At 48.8% G+C, this 18,159-nt stretch overlaps 1 protein-coding gene across 1 annotated transcript; it reads right to left on the bottom strand.

Moving 5' to 3' along the window:
- Positions 1-15,733: 15,733 nt before the first annotated feature.
- LOC120299510 (C-C motif chemokine 5-like) lies at positions 15,734-18,159 on the bottom strand. Its single transcript, XM_039324389.1, has 4 exons — positions 17,850-18,159; positions 17,643-17,678; positions 16,556-16,667; positions 15,734-15,927 (listed from the first exon to the last, which is right to left on the bottom strand). The coding sequence occupies exons 1-4, from the start codon at positions 18,142-18,144 to the stop codon at positions 15,840-15,842; spliced, it is 531 nt and encodes a 176-aa protein (XP_039180323.1). The 5' UTR covers positions 18,145-18,159; the 3' UTR covers positions 15,734-15,839.

Genomic DNA, 18,159 nt, shown 5'->3' with positions numbered 1-18,159 from the left:
TGAAGGATCATTTTGCACACTGAAGCAAAGTCTTGACTGACATCGCGATGGAAGGTCAGGAAGTCCATTTTAAGATAGCAAGGAAGCATGTCCATCCATCTACCCACCCACCCATCCATCCATCCGCCTGCCCACCCGCCCACCCACCCACCCATACATCCACTCATCCACCCACCCACCCACCCACCCATCCATCCATCCATCCATCCATCCATCCACCCACCCACCCACCCATTGCCTGGCCAGCCACAGTGGACCACGAAGGAAACAGAAGGGCAAGGATGGATTGTGTGGAGCCCCAGTTTCTCTGAAGACCAGCCCCACGTGACAACAATAGAATAACGGAGATGGAAGGGACCTTGGAGGTCTTCTAGTCCAACCCCCGGCTCAGGCAGGAGACCCTACACCATTTCAGACAAGTGGTTTGTCCAATCTCTTGTTAACAACACCCAACGTTGGAGCCTTCGTAACTTCTGGTGGCAAGCTGTTCCACTGGTTAATTGTCCTCACTGATAGGAAGTTTCTCCTTCATTCCAGATTGCTTCCCTCCTTGATTCATTTCCATCCATCATTTCTTGTCCTGCCCTCTGGGGCTTTGGTGAATAACGTGACCCCTCCTCTTCCTGGTGGAACCCCTCAAATACGGGATGGCTGCTATCGTAGCCGACTCTAGCTACTTTTGCAAGGAATGCAGATCTCAGCATTTTAAAAAATGTTGACCGCAACATTAGAGATTAGAGCTGGTCATACAGAGAGAAGGAACTTTTGAAAACAAGGCAACAATTAGCAGAAGTTTGGAGGGTGGGGTGGGGTTTTTCTTTGACCAGGAACTGATCTTGCTGGCTTATCATTTCTCCTGTTTTGATCAAACTGCTTCCTTAAAAGATGGTGAAATGGTTGTAAACAAATGATAAAGTGTCTTGTGGTGTCCTTTTTCTGCAGGCTCGGTTTTTGTGGGCTGCAAGGTATGAGGAGGGCCCATGGCTGGCTGACTCCCCAGGGATCCTCCACGGACCCCCCTCCACGGAGAGCGGGCAGGGGCCAGGGATTTGCCTCGGGTCCTCCGCCCTTCCAGGTCTTCATGAATGCTTAAGCGGATGGAGGAGAGGCTGGCCCGTTTAGCCAATTGCACAAAGTGATGTGAAATAATAATAGTAATAATAATAATAATTATTATTATTAGTAATACTAATAGTAGTAATAATAACAATAATAATAGTATTAGTAATAATAGTAATAATAATAATTATTATTGGAAGGGACCTTGGAGGTCATCTAGTCCAACCCCCTGCTCAGGCAGGAAATCCCCAACCATTTCAGACAAGCGACTGTCCAGACTCAGTCCCAGGGGCTATGGGGGAGGCCCCGAAATATCAGCTGAAGAGGAGATGGCCTCAGGGGTTGCTAGGAGTTGATGGCTGGAACCTGAGAATGATTTACTTACTTCCTTGTTCGGTTCAAGGGGCTGGGGGCTACCTGTCCAGGGGCCCAGGCTATTTACAGGATCCAGTCTCCCCCACGGTGCCTCCCTGTCCCATCAGGTGAGTCCTGTCTGCATTAAGGAGCACCCCCCCCCCCGCTGCACCTGTCCCACCAAACATCATCCCCCCCCCCATTCCAAAATTTCTATCTGTCAGATTTATAGGCTGCCCCTCTGGCTCTCTCGGGGACCCTGAGGCTGAACTGGCCTCCCTCCTGCTGGCGGAGATGCTCACCTTCCCCACCCTGGATCAGAAGGGCTGCCCCAGCCTGGAAATGAGCCCCAGTTCCATATTTGCATGGTATCCCCAGGTGGTCTGTCTCTCTGTCTACCTATCCTATCTATCTCATCTATGAATTATCTATTTATCATCTGTATCCATCTGTCTGCCTATCATCCATCCATCCATCCATCATCTATATCTGCCTGCCTGCCTGCCTGCCTGCCTGCCTGTCTATCTATCTATCTATCTATCTATCTATCTATCTATCTATCTATCTATCTATCTATCTATCTATCTATCTTTCTGTCTGTCCTTCCGTCTGTCCGTGCATCTGTCCATCCATCCATCCATCCATCCATTATTTATATCTGCCTGCCTGCCTGCCTGCCTGCCTGCCTATCTATCTATCTATCTATCTATCTATCTATCTATCTATCTATCTATCTATCTATCTATTTGTCTGCCTATCATCCATCCATCCATCCATCCATCCATCCATCCATCCATCCATCCATCTATATCTGCCTGCCTGCCTGCCTATCTATCTATCTATCTGTCTGTCTGTCTGCCTATCATCTAACCATCCATCCATCCATCCATCCATTATCTATATCTGTCTGTCTGTCTGTCTGTCTGTCTGCCTGCCTGCCTGCCTGCCTATCTATCTATCTATCTTTCTATCTATCTATCTATCTATCTATCTATCTATCTATCTATCTATCTATCTTATCTATCTATCTATCTATCTATCGTCTGTCTGTCCATCCGTCCATCCATCCATCCATCCATCCATCCATTTATCTATCTATCTATCTATCTATCTATCTATCTATCTATCTATCTATCTATCTATCTATCTATCTATCTCATCTATCATCTATCTTTCATCTGTCTATCATCTATTTATCTATATCATCTATATCTATTTATTTATCGCCCTTGCTGATTTTCTCTTTATTTTATTTAACTCTTCTTTAAATAATTCTTTTTTATTGGATTTTGACTTGTTCAAGGCAGGTAGCCATATAAGTATATTATAAAATTAAAAAAAAATAACAATGCAGTATGTGGGTTTTTTTTTTTTTTTCCTCTTCCCCTTTTCTGCCTTCTAAGAAATGGAAGCGGGGCAGGCAAGGGCTGGGCCCTTTTCTTCCAGGGAACAATGACAGGGGATTGCACAATGAACCCACTGTCTGGAGGCCTCGGCTATTTTCAGAATTAACACTGCAGCTGTTCATGGGAGCAAAATCATAATCATCACATTAAAGGTGTTGATTAGGATCCTTCAACCCTCCAAGGTGGCTCTTCTCCTGCAGGAATTGAATCAACCTTCTCCAGCCAAAAAGCCTTACTTACAGATGGAGAATGAAGATAGTTGGAGATTCCCTCTTTACTTGCCATGAGTTTACATTCCCAGGACTAGAGGAATCGCACCCAGGGCTACGGGTGGGACCTGCAAATGGCCTGTCCAGACTTCTAATATCAACAGATGAAGTGCCAGATGTTTAGGGGAGACCTGACGTTGTCTTAGCCTTCAAAAAGGGGAAGATCCAGCAAGTGGCAGATCTTTTACTGATATCTGGAATAGATTTCAAGCAGATGCTCGCAATCTTGGTGAGTGTTATGTCCCGAGCCTTGCAAACGGCTCGGGCGTTTGCAGGCAGTCCCGGGCAGGTGCAAAGCTGCCCGGGACCAGACAGGCTGTCGCCAGCGCCGTGCGCATGCGCGGGTGCTGGCGCGGGAAAAGTAACCCATTTACCCGGGAGTTGCCTATATAAGAGGCTGCGAGGCGTTTGGGCGAGGCTGAAGCCATCTTCCTGTAAGCTGAACGCTGAATAAAAGAACTGAGAACTCCAGCTGCTTCTCGTGTCTGTTTTCCCGCCACGGACTCAACACTGGCGACGAAGGTGGGATGCCTTGCACTACCTGGAAAGGAAGAAGTGTAAGCTTACCCAAGGAGTCCTGAGCGGCGAAAGAGGAACGGCGTCGACTCGGCAGCTGCCCGCCAATCCGGTGCGCATTCGGGGGTAGGCTGGCTGATAGACCCGTCTCCTGAAGATCCGAAGATGGTGAAAATCGGAAGGCTTTCGGAATTCGACGTCTCACATCCAGAGCGGTGGGAGTCCTACATATCCAGAATGGAGAACTACTTCAAGGCAAACCAAGTGAGGGAAGATAGCTTGAAGGCGGCCACCCTGCTTTGCGTTTGCGGCCAAGACGTCTTCGAAATCGCAGAAAACCTTGCAGCACCTGTCCCAGTAGAGTCTGTAAGCTACGCAGACCTGAAGAAGCTGCTGAAGGAGCATTTCCATCCCAAGGTGTCCGTTATCTCATGGCGCCACACCTTCGAACAAAGGGATCAACGGTCCGATGAGTCAGCCAAGGAATACATCGCCGCGTTACGGAAGGCCGCCAAGCCCTGCGAGTTCAAGGACCTCGAGGAACGACTGAGGGACCGATTCGTGTGCGGGTTAAGGCCTCGAGAGCTACAAAAGAGACTTTTCGCAAAGGAAGAATTATCCTTCCAAGACGCCTTAAGGGAAGTCACCGCAGAAGAAGCAGCAGGCGGCGCCGTCAAAAACATGCGGCCGATCAGAAACAGTGCAGAGGGTGCGTCCGTGCACCAGGAAGACGTCCGACGAAACTCAGAGGAGGATCCGGACGAGGAAGTCGACCGTCTACACCCCGCGAAGGAAGAGAACCAGAAGGGAAGCTCTTCGGCTCCGCTCAAGTGCATCGGCTGTGGAGGTCGCCACAGGAGAACCGACTGCAAGTTCCGCTCCGCTACCTGCCGGGCATGCAGCAAACAAGGGCACATTGCAGCTGGGCCGACGAAAGGCACAACCCCAAGAAGAACGCCTGAAGGGTACCAGAGTCCCCAGCCAGAATAGGGTAGGTTTTTGCGCTTCGCGAAGAAGCATCTGTAGAACAGGCACACACAAGCCCATGAAGAAAAAGCTGTCACTCAACGTGAAGCTACAAGGTGTTCCATTATCTATGGAACTAGACACAGGGTCTGCCCTGTCCATCATTTCATTGAATACATTTAGGAAGATTTGTTCCAGAAGTGGGTCTAAGGCCAAGTTAAGGCCTTCTGATATTGTATTAACAGATTTTCAGAACTCAAGAGTGTGTGTTAAGGGGGAGGCCACCCTTAACGTGCAATACAAGAGTTTTGAAGGTCCACTAGACTTGTTAGTAGTAGGGGGTGAAAGAACGAGTCTCATAGGACTCGATGGGTTTGAGGCCCTGGGGATACACGTCACAGGACTCAACAGCTTACAAACACTCGACCTACAGGAAGTCTGCAAGGAATTTGCAGATGTTTTCAGCCCCCAGCTGGGCACATTCAAAGGACCACCTGTGTCATTAAAGCTAGACCCCACTGTCACTCCCATTAGGATTAAAGCAAGAAGGGTCCCTTTTGCTTTAAAAAGTAAGATTGACACTGAATTAGACAAACTAATCCAACAAGGAATCCTAGAAACTGTTGATTCAGCCCGGGAGGACCCCCATTGTCACGCCCTCTAAAAGGCAAATGGGGACATTCGCATTTGTGATGTATTACAAAAGGCACCACTCAATAAGGCATTGCAGCAACTATGCCTCTCCAGGTTCCTGTGGTCAGTCCACATCTGGCCTCTTCAAGGGCGGGGGGCGTGTTTTTGCAAAGCTTGACCTAGCTCAAGCATATCAACAGCTGCCTGTTGATGATGATGCTGCCATAGCTCAGACCATTGTGACCCACAGGGGAGCCTTTAAAGTAAAAAGGCTACAGTTTGGAGTAAATGTCGCTCCTGGGATTTTCCAAAGCGTAATGGAAAACACACTACGAGGTATACCAGGGGTCTGCCCCTACTTTGACGATGTCTTGATTGCAGGAGACTCCACACACATTCTAGCTGAAAGGCTTAGGGCTGTCCTGTTAAGATTCAGGAAATCAGGCCTCAAGCTCAGAAAAGACAAATGCAGATTGGGGTGCCTTCTACTGAATTTCTGGGATTCAAAATTGATGCTGCTGGGATTCATCCTGCTGAATCCAAACTAACTGCTATTTTAGAAGCACCCAGGCCAAAGTCCAAGGCCGAACTTCAGGCCTTCTTAGGCCTCCTGAATTTCTACAATTCTTTTCTTCCACATAAAGCTAGTGTAGCTGAGCCTCTTCACAGGCTACTAGACAACAGGCTGTGTGGCTGTGGTCACAAGCGCATGAGGCTTGCTTTAAAGAAGTCAAGGCCTTGCTCACTTCTAACAGTGTTCTTGCACATTTCAACGAGTCTCTCCCTGTGTGCATCGCTTGTGATGCGTCCCCCTACGGGGTTGGAGCTGTCCTGAGTCACCTCAGGTCTGATGGAACTCAGGTTCCTATTGCATACTACTCCAGAACACTGTCTTCTGCCGAGCGCAACTATACGCTCAGATAGACAGGGAGGCTCTGGCTGTTGTTGCTGGAATTAAAAAATTCCACGATTTTCTATATGGCAGGCATTTCACGGTCTTCACTGACCATAAGCCTCTGCTGGGACTGTTTACCACACGATAAGCAACTCCCCACATCATTTCCCCTAGAATGCTTAGGTGGTCCTATTTTCTTGTCTGCATATGATTTTTCATTACTCCACAAGCCTGGGAAAGAAATGGGCCATGCTGATGGCCTCAGTAGTTTGCCTCTGCCAGTAGTAGAAGCTGACCCCGCGCCAGCTGTCAACATTCTATCAATCCAAGCCTTGCCCGAGCTCCCTCTTAGTGCCAGGGATGTTACCGCTGAAACGGGTACAGATCATCACAACTTTCACGTGTCCGTTCCTGGGTCCTTGTCCGGTGTGGCCTGAGCACTGCCCTAGTCCTGAGTTTCAGAGTTTCTGGTCCAAAAGGAACGAACTGTCCCTTTCTCAGGGTTGTCTGCTTTGGGGAAACAGAGTTGTCATTCCCACCTCAATGAGGACTAGGGTCTTAGAATCCCTCCCCGAGGGTCATCCTGGCATTGTTCGTATGAAGGCTCTTGCGCGCAGCCACTTGTGGTGGCCTGGTTTAGATAAAGATATTGAGGCTAAGGTGCATGCATGCCACCTGTGCCAACGATCTCGCCCAGAGATGCCCCAAGCTCCCGTGCATAGATGGGAGGAAACACAGTCCCCATGGTCTAGGGTGCACATTGACTACGCTGGGCCCTTTCAGGGCCAGTTCTTCTTGGTCCTTGTTGACAGCCATTCAAAATGGCTTGAGGTTGTGCCTGTCTCATCCACCACCACTGCAAAGACTATTCAGGTACTGAGGGGGATTTTTGCTGCACACGGGCTGCCAGATGTCATTGTGTCCGACAACGGCCCTCAATTCACCTCCTCCGAATTCCAAGCTTTCTTACAGGCAAACCTGATTCGTCATGCCACGTCTGCGCCTTTTTTCACCCGTCCACCAACGGTATGGCTGAACGCATGGTGCGCATCGCAAAGGACGCCTTGAAAGACTCACCTACGGGGACTGGCATCACAGGTTGGCTGACTTTCTCCTTTCTTATCGCACCACACCGTCCACTTCTACAGGGAGAAGCCCAGCTGAACTTCGTTGGGGGCGTCAACTTACTACTAAACTTGACCGGTTGCATCCGGACAGACTGCCTTCATCTACCTCACATCCTAGGGCACCTAGACAACTACTTGTGGGTGCCCCGGTTTGGGCTCGCAATTACGGGCCTGGTCATACATGGGTCCCCGCTTCTGTGTCCAGGATCACAGGTCCTCTCTCCTACGAGGTTGCCCTGGACAACGGTCGTGTCCTGCGTCGGCACATCGACCAACTTCGCTCTAGGCGAGACTTTTCTGCTGAGACTCCTGGGTCTTTTCCAGGGGGGGAGGGGGACCCTTTGGAGCAAAGGGAAGGGCAAGAGCTACTGCCCATCTCCACTGAGGGAGCCACAAACGGCCGTCCCAAGGTTCTGCAATTGCTCCGAAAAGAAAGTCATGGAGCTTACCCACACAACAGGCACTCACGCCTACTCCAGCCAGGGAGTCACCCCGGGGGCATACTCACCTTCCACACACATCACACAGCACTCCAGCAACGGAGGATACCCGGGGGCATCCCAACAAATCATTCCCCGCAAGAGAGCTGGCACACAATCCCCAAGGTTGGCCTGACCTTACCCCAAATCCTACAGGGGGTCAAACATACACAGAGCTAGTCGAGGAACCAAGTCCCGACTACAACACCCCTAGCACAAATCAGGGAACACCTGAGTTTTGGGAAAGTACAGAAACCCACACGAGCCCGAACACAGAATGGGGTTCAGGGAATGGACAGCCTCCTGACAGGTCTTGGACTGACCTAGGAGGTTCTACAGAGACGCCCAGCAGCGGCTATCACTTCAAGGGGCCTGAGGGTCTACAGCTAGGTAGGTCAACCAGGTCACAAAGTAACAGAAGCCCTGGCCTGACGAGCCCGGTGGGCAAGCAAGCAGGCCAGGCATCGGGGCACAGTCCTTGGAAGACACCAGGGCACAATAGAGAGAACAGGCTCACGCCTCCCTCCAGTCAGGGGACTTATGCCAGTAACCCAGAGCTAAGAAGGTCACAGAGAGCAAAGAAATCTCCTAAGTATCTAGAAGATTACATAACATTGATGGCAAGGCAAAAGCCAGTAATCAGTGGGAGCACTGGGGAGCAAAATGTCATATAAAATAAATGTTGTATGTTGGTAGTAGTTTTAGCCTGGGGGAAAGGGGTGTTATGTCCCGAGCCTTGCAAACGGCTCGGGCGTTTGCAGGCAGTCCCGGGCAGGTGCAAAGCTGCCCGGGACCAGACAGGCTGTCGCCAGCGCCGTGCGCATGCGCGGGTGCTAGCGCGGGAAAAGTAACCCATTTACCCGGGAGTTGCCTATATAAGAGGCTGCGAGGCGTTTGGGCGAGGCTGAAGCCATCTTCCTGTAAGCTGAACGCTGAATAAATGAAACTGAGAACTCCAGCTGCTTCTTGTGTCTGTTTTCCCGCCACGGACTCAACACTGAGCATCTTGAAAAAACAGGTTGTGGTCTTCAGCAGAAGTCCGCATGCGTTTCTGAGAAGGAATCTCACCAGAGACACCTTATCTTGTGTTCAGATGGCTTTCAAGACACGGTGTGACCCTCCGGAGATTAATCTCTCTTTTGGCGGAGAAGTGCTCAAAACAACTCATGACTTCCTGGTTGGGAAGGAACTTCAACACAAGTTCTTGGGGACCTGACAATCTTGCAATTCAATTGCAAAACGCAATTCAGAAGCGCGCTGGTCACTTCGTGGCAATTCTGCAAACCAGTCTTGTGTCTCTCCAGTTGCCACAGATGCTCAGTGGCCCGTTGGAGTCCCTTCTTGAGATTCTTCTCTTGGGAGAGACTTGCAAGACTGATGCCATCTCCATAGCTTCTCCATAAATGACTTAGAGGAGAGGATAGATGGGGAACTCATCAAATCTGCAGACGACACCAGGCTGGCAGGAGTAGCCAACGCTCCAAAAGACCAGCTCAGGATCCCAAAGGATTTGAACAATGGGCCCTAGCTAGTAAAATGAAATTCTGTGGTGAGAAAAGTAAGGTTTTACACTTAGGCAAGAAAAACCACATGCACAGCTATAGTAGAGGTGGTTCCTTGCTCAATAGTAGCAACTGTGAGAGGGATCTCGGAGTCCTAGTGGACAATCCCTTAAATAGGAGTCAACCGTGGGCGTCAGTTGCCATAAAGGCCAACACAGTGCTGGGCTGCATTAACAAAGCAGAGGGAATCAAGGCCATATGAAGTGTTAGTACCACTTTACAATGCCTCGGTAAGGCCACACCTGGAAAGCTGCATCCCATTTAGTCACCACAATGTGAAAAAGATGTTGGAACTCTAGAACAGTGGTGGCAAACCTATGGCATGAGTGCCAGAGGCAGCACTCAGAGCCCTCTCTATGGGCACGCGCGCTGTCACCCCAGTCCTAGGCCTTCAGCGGGGTTTTATAAAAGCTTTTCGCTTTAGGCCTCTGCCGCCATGTGCCAAAAAAAATTAAAAAAGTTCAATCAGTCAATTTCAACTTCTCAGGGAAAAAAAAAAAGATCTTGCAAAGTTGGAATTGATTGAACGTTTTAGTCCCACCCAGTCTGCCGTTACCACCACAGCCACGACCACCCAACTGGCCATGCCAACCCAATGGGCCACGCCCACCCAATGGGCCACACCCATCCGGCACCCGATGAAGTATAAGTGGGTTTTGGGTTGCACTTTGGGCACTCGGTCTCTCAAAGGTTCGCCATCCCTGGACTAGAAAGAGTGCAGAGAAGAGCAACAAAGAGGATCAGGGGACTGGAGGCTAAAGCATATGAAGAACGGTTGCAGGAACTGGGCATGGCTAGTCCAGTGAAGAGAAGGACCGGGGGGGGGGCATGATAACAGTGTCCCAGTATTTGAGGGGCTGCCACAAGGAAGAGGGGGTCAACGTATTCTGAGGGTCCCTGTTGCTCTCAGCCTGATTGTTTTCTTGCAGACGTTTCATGACCCAAAATAGGTAACGTCATCAGTGCTAGTAAGGAAATGGGGATTGCGGAGAGGAGGAGGAGGAGGGGGAGGGGAGGGGGGAGGAGGAGGAGAACTGTGGGGTCCCTGGTGCTCTCTGAGCTTGTTTTCTTGCAGATGTTTCATGACCCAAACTAGGTAACGTCATCAGTGCTAGTAAGGGATGGGTTACATAGACAAAGCCCCTCTCTTTACTAGCACTGATGATGTTACCTAGTTCGGGTCATGAAAGGTCTCCCAAAGAAGCAACCTGGCTCAGAGAGCACCAGGGACCCCCCCACCCATTTCAAAGATTTCCCTTCGCTGCCTGACTTGTTCTCCAGAGCATCTCAGGCCCTGGATGGGGCTCTTCTCTGGGAGAATCATCCTGGAAATAAGGAGAGATTTCCGCAGAAGGTTTACCTGGGAGAGCTTGCCTGCTGGAGCTGCGGATGCTCCATCGTTGGAGGTTTTCAAGAAAAGGCCGGACAGCCATTTCTCCGGGATGGAGTAAGGCAGGGGCCTTCAAACGTGGCCCTTGTAGACTTGGGGAATTCCATAGTTAAATGCCCAATAAACCTAGCCCCCCCTAAAGGCCCCCCTGGTGGGACTGGGGCAAGGTGACTTCAGTACTCTGGACTTCAACTCCCAGAATCCCCCAGGAAGCCAGCCTGATTCGGGGCCACCCAGGGTAAGGGCGGGGGCAGGGTCTGTTATCCGCCTTCTGGAGCGCCCCCCGACCCAACCCCCACCCCCTGGTTCCCAGGGCCCCAAAACCCAGTCCAGCCGGCTGAATTTCACTGGTGGCCTGGAGGCAGGCGGGGTGGGTGGAAGGGAGAGGGGGTGGATGCAGATAATAATAATAATAATAATAATAATAATAATAATAATAATAATGTATAAGCACCAATTCACTGCAAGAAACAAACCAACTAATGTATAGCATAGCTGCAGTTATAACTGAATACCTGGGATGCAAAATCAACAAAGAAGAAAAACAAACAAACAGTGCACCATAAAAATGGAAGGTTAGACTAGAAAATAAGATCAGCAAGTTAAGATCACATGCAAGCAAGCTAGAACAGATGAAAGAAAAGAAGCTGAAGAACAAGAAGACCAAAGAATACCTAATCAAGAAATACCACTTAGAAACAAGGAAGATCAAGGAAGAACTGGAAATAATAAAGCAACAAATAACAGCTATAGCCAGGAAAATAAGTAGATATGAAGCTCGAATTGCAAACTATAGGCAGAACCTCCAATTTCAATCCAATCAGAAACGTTTCTACCAATCCATCAATGGAGAAACTGCAAGGAATCAGTCAGTACCTGACAAGGAAGAAACAGTGCAATTCTGGAAGCAGATATGGGATAACACAAAGAAATACAACAAGGATGCAGCTTGGTTAAAAGAGGTGGATGCAAATAAAACAGAAGTTGAAATGAAATAACTAGTAATAATAACAAAAATGATAGAAAAAAGAGCAAGGAAGATCAAAAATTGGTCAGCACCAGGTGAAGATGAACTGCATGAGTTTTGGTTGAAACATCTAACTGTTATACACCCACTCATTGCCAAACAGTTCAACAATATACTACAAGGAGGAGAAATTGAAAAGTGGCTAACAACTGGGAAAACCTACCTAATAATGAAAAATCCAGCAAAAGAGGCAACACCAGGCAACTACAGGCCAATTACCTGCTTACCAACAACTTTCAAATTACTAACTGGTGTGGTAGCTGATGCAGTACAACAGCATCTAGTTGAAAACAATCTCTTTCCACCTGAGCAGAAAGGAAACCGCCCAATAGCAGAGGAACAAAAGATCAACTCCTAATAGACAAAATGATCTTGGAAAACTGCAAGAAAGGGAAGACCAACCTGAATGTGGCATGGATTGACTACAAAAAGGCATTTGACTCTCTGCCACATGACTGGATAATCAAGTGCCTAGAAATAACACGAGTCAGTAGAAACATCAGAAAATTTGTACAAAGATCGATGGCACAATGGAAGACACAATTGCAGATCAATGGTGAGAGAGGAGATATCAAGAGAGGAATATTTCAAGGAGATTCATTGTCACCATTACTATTTGTTATTGCACTGTTTCCTCTGTCAACAATACTGAATAACTCAGGACATGGCTATCAAACATCTGCCAGACTATTCCACCTCCTTTACATGGATGATCTGAAGCTGTATGGAAAAACATCATCTGAAATAGAATCGCTGCTCAACACTGTCCATATATATAGCCAAGATATTGTTATGGAGTTTGGCTTGGACAAATGTGCCACACTTACTATCAAACAAGGAAAAGAAGTGAAAACTAAAGGAATCAAGATCCCCCATGAAAATAACATTAAGAGTCTGGATGAGGAAGATTACTACAAATACTTGGGTATCCTTCAAGCTGACAACATGAAGCACACTGAAGTCAAGAAAAAGGTTAGAGGTGAATACATCAAGAGAGTGAAGAAGATCTTAAAGTCCAAACTCAATGGAGGAAATACCATAAAGGCAATCAACACCTGGGCAATCCCAGTCATTAGGTACACAGCTGGAATAGTGGACTGGAGTCAAGCAGAACTAAAAGCAATGGATAGGAAGACCAGAAAAATAATAACAATGAATCATGCCCTTCATCCATGCAGTAACATTGATAGACTTTATATACCAAGGCAAATAGGTGGGCGTGGAATGCTACAAGTACATCAGATGGTTGAAGAAGAAAAAATGGCTTTGGAAGAATATCTGAAGAACAATGATGAAGATGCACTGCAATTAGTATATCAGGAAGGCTTACTGACTACTGGAGAGACCAAACTGGCCTACAAGAAAGACCAAATGAAGAACAGAATAGAGGCATGGGAAGACAAAGCACTACATGGCCAATACATGAAAAAAATAGCTGGGAAAGCAGATAATAATAAAACCTGGCAATGGCCAAGAGCAGGAAAATTGAAGAAAGAGACCGAGGGACTAATTCTGGCTGCACAAGACCAAGCCTTAAGGACAAATGCATACAAAATCAAAATTGAGAAGACAGCAAAAGACAGTAAGTGCCACCTATGCAAAGAAGCTGAAGAAACAGTGGACCACTTGGTAAGCTGTTGCAAGAAGATTGCACAGATTGATTACAAGCAGCGGCATGACAAAGTAGCAACAATGGTGCATTGGAAAATCTGCAAAAAATATCATTTGACTGTAAGCAAAAACTGGTGGGATCATAAAATAGAGAAAGTCATAGAAAATGATAAAATTAAACTGCTCTGGGACTTCAGAATTCAAACAGACAAGCACCTGCCACATAACACCCCAGACTTAACAATTGTCGATAAGAAAGACAAAAAAGTCTGGATAGTGGACGTGGCAGTGCCTGGAGACAGCAGAATAGAAGAGAAAGAACTGGAGAAGATAACAAAATACAAAGACCTAAAAATAGAAATAGAAAGACTGTGGCAAAAGCAAGCAAGGGTAGTACCAATAGTCATAGGCTCCTTGGTGCAATCCCAAAACAACTGGAGCACCACTTGAACACCATTGGCATTGACAAATTCGCTATTAGTCAATTGCAAAAGGCGGCCTTATTAGGAACTGCTTCCATCCTGCGACGATATCTGTAATACCATCAAACATCCACATCTGCCTATCCCGATAGGTAGACAAAATGCCAAATCCAGTCTGAACATCTGGCTGACTGTGTGATGATCCTTAATAATAATAATAATAATAATAATAATAATAATAATAATAATAATAATAATAATAAAAACTTGGAAGGGACCTTGGAGGTCATCGAGTCCAACCCCCTGCTCAGGCAGGAAACCCCCTACAATTCCAGAGAAATGGCTGTCCACTCTCTTCTTAAAGACTTCCACTGTTGGAGCATTCACAGCTTCTGGAGGCAGGCTGTTCCACTGGTTAATTGTTCTCACTGTCAGGAAGTTTCTCCTCAGTTCCAGGTTGTTTCTCTCCTTGATTAGTTTCCACCCGTTGCTGCTTCTCCTGCCCTCTGGTGCTTCGGAGAATAGCTTGACTTCCTCTTCTTTGGGGCAGCCCCTGAGATATTGGAATACTGCTACCCTGTCCCCCCTCGTCCTTCTCTTCCTTAAACTAGACATACCCAATTCCAGCAACCGTTCCTTATATGCTTTAGCCTCCAGTCCCCTCATCATCTTTGTTGCTCTTCTCTGTACTCTTTCTAGAGTCTCAACATCTTTTTTACATCATGGTGACCAAAATTGGATGCCGTATTCCAAGTGTGGCCTTACCAAGGCATTGAAGAGTGGTATTAATACTTCACGTGATTTTGATTCTATCCCTCTGTTAATGCAGCCTAGAACTGTGTTGGCCTTTTTTGCAGCTGCAGCACACGGCTGGCTCCTATTTAGGTGATTGTCCAAGAGGACTCTGAGGTCCCTCTCACAGTTACTACTATTGAGCAAGGTACCCCCAGTACTAAACCTGCACATTTGGTTTTTCTTGCCTAAATGTAGAACCTTCTTTTTTTCACCATTGAATATTGCAATTTTTTCCTGGTTGCCCCCCCCTCCTGTCTCATACCACCCCTTCAAGCGAGAAGGCTGAAATTCCGGGGAGGGGTCTTCAACTTACTAGCCCAAGAGAAACCCCTGTTGCCTCTCCCCCACCTGTCCACAGAACCCCCCCAGTGTAATCACGTGTTTGGAAGGAGACCCCGGGAGGGGAGCGGAAGGGAAAGGAGCCCCACCCAGAGGAGAGGCGGGAGGGGAGCCCCTGGGCCCCAGTTTCCCCACCTGGGCGACTGGGAAAAGAGTGGACTTCAACTCCCAGAAGCCTTTGCTGGCTGTGGAATTCTGGGAGTTGAAGTCCGCACCGCTTCAAGTTCCCGAGGCGGAGAACAGAGTAGAAGAACAGGACAGAATAATAACTTTATTGTCCCTCTAAATGTATACTGATATTCATACTTTAAAGAGAGATTTCTTTGCATACGAAAACGCTGCTGCTTCTGGGCAGCTTTGTCTGCCTGGATGTCCGAATTTCTCAGACCACTGCAAGAAACGCCACTCAGATTCAAATTAAAATGTTTGTGTGTGTGTGAGAGAGAGAGAGAGAAAGAGAGGGAGGGAGGGAGGGAGGGAGAGAGAGAGAGTGAGAGAGAGATCTGGCAGTTTCCATGATTCTGCATTGGTCCCCAACCAGCCGCAACACTTTGTCCCAAAATAAACCAGAACATAGAATAACAAAGTCGGAAGGGGCCTTAGAGGTCATCTAGTTCGGCCCTTTGCTTCCTTGCTCCTCCCCAGCTGGGGAGGGCTTTTCAGAGATGGGGGGTGCAACCCCTCCCTCCCTCCTTCCCCCCTTCTCTCTTTGGGTGTGAGGGGGGCAGGGGATGCTGGGATGCTCCCCCTTGGGATCCGGTGGGCTGACTTTGCTGCTTCCACAAAATTCAGGCTTTGGGGCTTCCTCACACCAGATTACGCCCCCCTCCCCCTTGCAAGGCTAATTCCTATGGGTGGCAATAAACAGAAGGCACTCTGCACATGCTTGAACAAACATAATGGTTTAATAATGGTTTCTCCTTTGGTCAAAACTGGTTATGGGCCTCTGCCGATGGGGGAGACGTGCTCTCTGCGTGCACGGAGGCCCTTCAAGGCGGGGTGAGGGCATGGATGCGATCCTGGACCCATTGTTCTGACGGGTCGGCACAGATCGTTCTGCCTTTTTTTGTGATGAATCTGCAAAGGAAATGTCTGCATGTCATGTAATGTGACATTGCCATAGGTCTATGCTACAAGTCACCCAACGAAGCAGAAGAAATAGATGGAGTCTTTGCTAATCAATTAACAAAGGTGTGTAGGAAACACACCACAGTAGTAATGGGAGACTTCAATTACCCAGATATCAGCTGGGAGACAAACTCTGCAGCGAGGAGGGACATCAAACAGATTCCTAACCAACCTAGCCAACAACTTTGTACCCCAAAAGGTGGAGGAGGGAACTGGACGTAAAGCCACACTGGACCTAATTCTTACTAATAGAAAAGAAGTGATAGAAGGAGCAGAAATTGCTGGAGCCATGGGGGAGAGTGACCACGTCATGCTGGAGTTCCCGATGATGCAAACACAAGCAATAGAAAATAAACCAACCAGTGTCTTAATCAAGACCACGACTTAGCCCAGTGTGTCTCCACCTTAGGCCTGGCTGGCTGGGGAATTTTGGGAGTTGAAGTCCACCCCTCTTAAAACGCCCAAGATTGAGACCTACTTAGTTAGCAATTTGGTGAGAAGGAAGCTTAGAGGGTCTCCTGAACCTCTTGCAATGCTGAGCCCAGCAGACCCTCAACAGCCATTCTGGGAAACTTACACGACAGCCGGCTGGCTGCATCTGCCGTTGGTGAATTCAAAAGATTTCAACACGCTCAGTGGGACGGGACGTGTCACGAAGGCAAAGCAGCAACGGGTGGGCCCAGGATCCACTGGAGAAGAGAAGGAATGATGGATGCCATACCATTGGATGGAGAAGCTCTCTTCCCCCCCTCCCCCCATCCTGGGGTGGGCAGGAAACTCTCCCAGGTATGATTTGCAGCCCAAGAGCAATGAAGTTGATTACAGGGCTGGAGGCTAAAATGTATATGAGGAAGGGCTGCAGGATTTGGGTATGGCCAGTCTAGAGAAAAGTAGGGGGGACATGACAGCAGAGCTCCAGTATTTGAGGGGCTGCCACAGAGAAGAGGATGGAAGGGCCAATTTATTCCCCAAAGCACCGGAAGGCAGGACAAGAGGCAATGGATGGAAACTAATCAAGGATAGAATTAAACTTGCTAATGGTGAGGACAATTAACCAGTGGAACAGACGTTTCCTTCGGAGGTTGTGGAGGCTCTTAAGAAGAAACTGGGCAACCACTGGTCTGAAATGGTATAGGGTCTCCTGTTTGAACAGGGTGCTGGTCTAGAAGACCTCCAAGGTCCCTTCCAGTGCTCCGAGGGTCTCCATAGATCCAACAGGAAAGGTCTCCCTTGTGGACACCACAGGACTTGTCTTCATGTGTTGATCGGACTGACCACACCAGGTCTGCATGACCCTCCCAGCTGGAGACCTCCACTCCCCCGAGCAAGGATGCTGTTCAGCTCAGAGCCTTCCTCAAAGCTGGCCTGGGGTCCTGGGGGGGGGCCCAGCTGTGCCCCGTTACATGGCTCCTCTTATGGGGAGAGGGGTGCTGCCCTCTCTCTAACCCCCCCCCAAGCATCGCCTCGGGAAGGATGGGGGACCCTGCCTTTAACTGCCCGTCTCCACCCTGGTCCGGCCCAAAGACATCGCAGTGGGGCAGGAGATCCCCAGGGCTCTCCCCAGAGGAAGGGGCTGGGCTAGGGCCACAGGGCGTCGCTCAGGGTCAGGAGGCAGATTGGGGCAGATTTTGTTATGCTGAAAAGGGGAGGAAACAGAGACTTACCCTTCCGGTCGTTGGGCTGGGCCAAAGGGGTTGCACCTGAAAGAGAGAGATGGGGGGCATTGTGACTCCTCCAATTCCCCCCCACCCTCATGGCTGAGAAGTGAGCCGCCCGTGTCGGGGGAAGTCCTCCAGACAATTGCCGGGGCCCTCCGGAGGGTTGCAAGAGGGGGGGGGGGCTGGAGAAAGCCAAGCGGATCAGAGACTCACTGAGACCCTCGACAGCCAGGGTGACGGAGACCACCAGGAACAGAAAGGCGAAGAGGGTCTTCATCCTCAGAGATGGGAGGGAGAGCAACTCCAGTCTTATCTCGGGGGTATCAGCACTGGGCGCCCAACGCCGCTCGGCTTCCAGATGCCTCTTTATAGGAACCGGCAGCTGCAGCTGTGGGAAACACGTGGTGGGCTCCCCCCCAGGGCGTGACCACAAAGCTGGGGGGCCAGTGAGGCTCCCGGATGCGGTGAAGGAGCATTTTGCACACTGAAGCAAAGTTTTGACTGACATCGCGATGGAAGGTCA

The sequence above is a fragment of the Crotalus tigris genome, unplaced genomic scaffold (genome assembly GCF_016545835.1).
Source record: "Crotalus tigris isolate CLP2741 ecotype Arizona unplaced genomic scaffold, ASM1654583v1 scf7180000024298.760630, whole genome shotgun sequence".
Taxonomy (NCBI): domain Eukaryota; kingdom Metazoa; phylum Chordata; class Lepidosauria; order Squamata; family Viperidae; genus Crotalus; species Crotalus tigris.
This window is presented reverse-complemented; position numbering and strand designations above follow the sequence as displayed.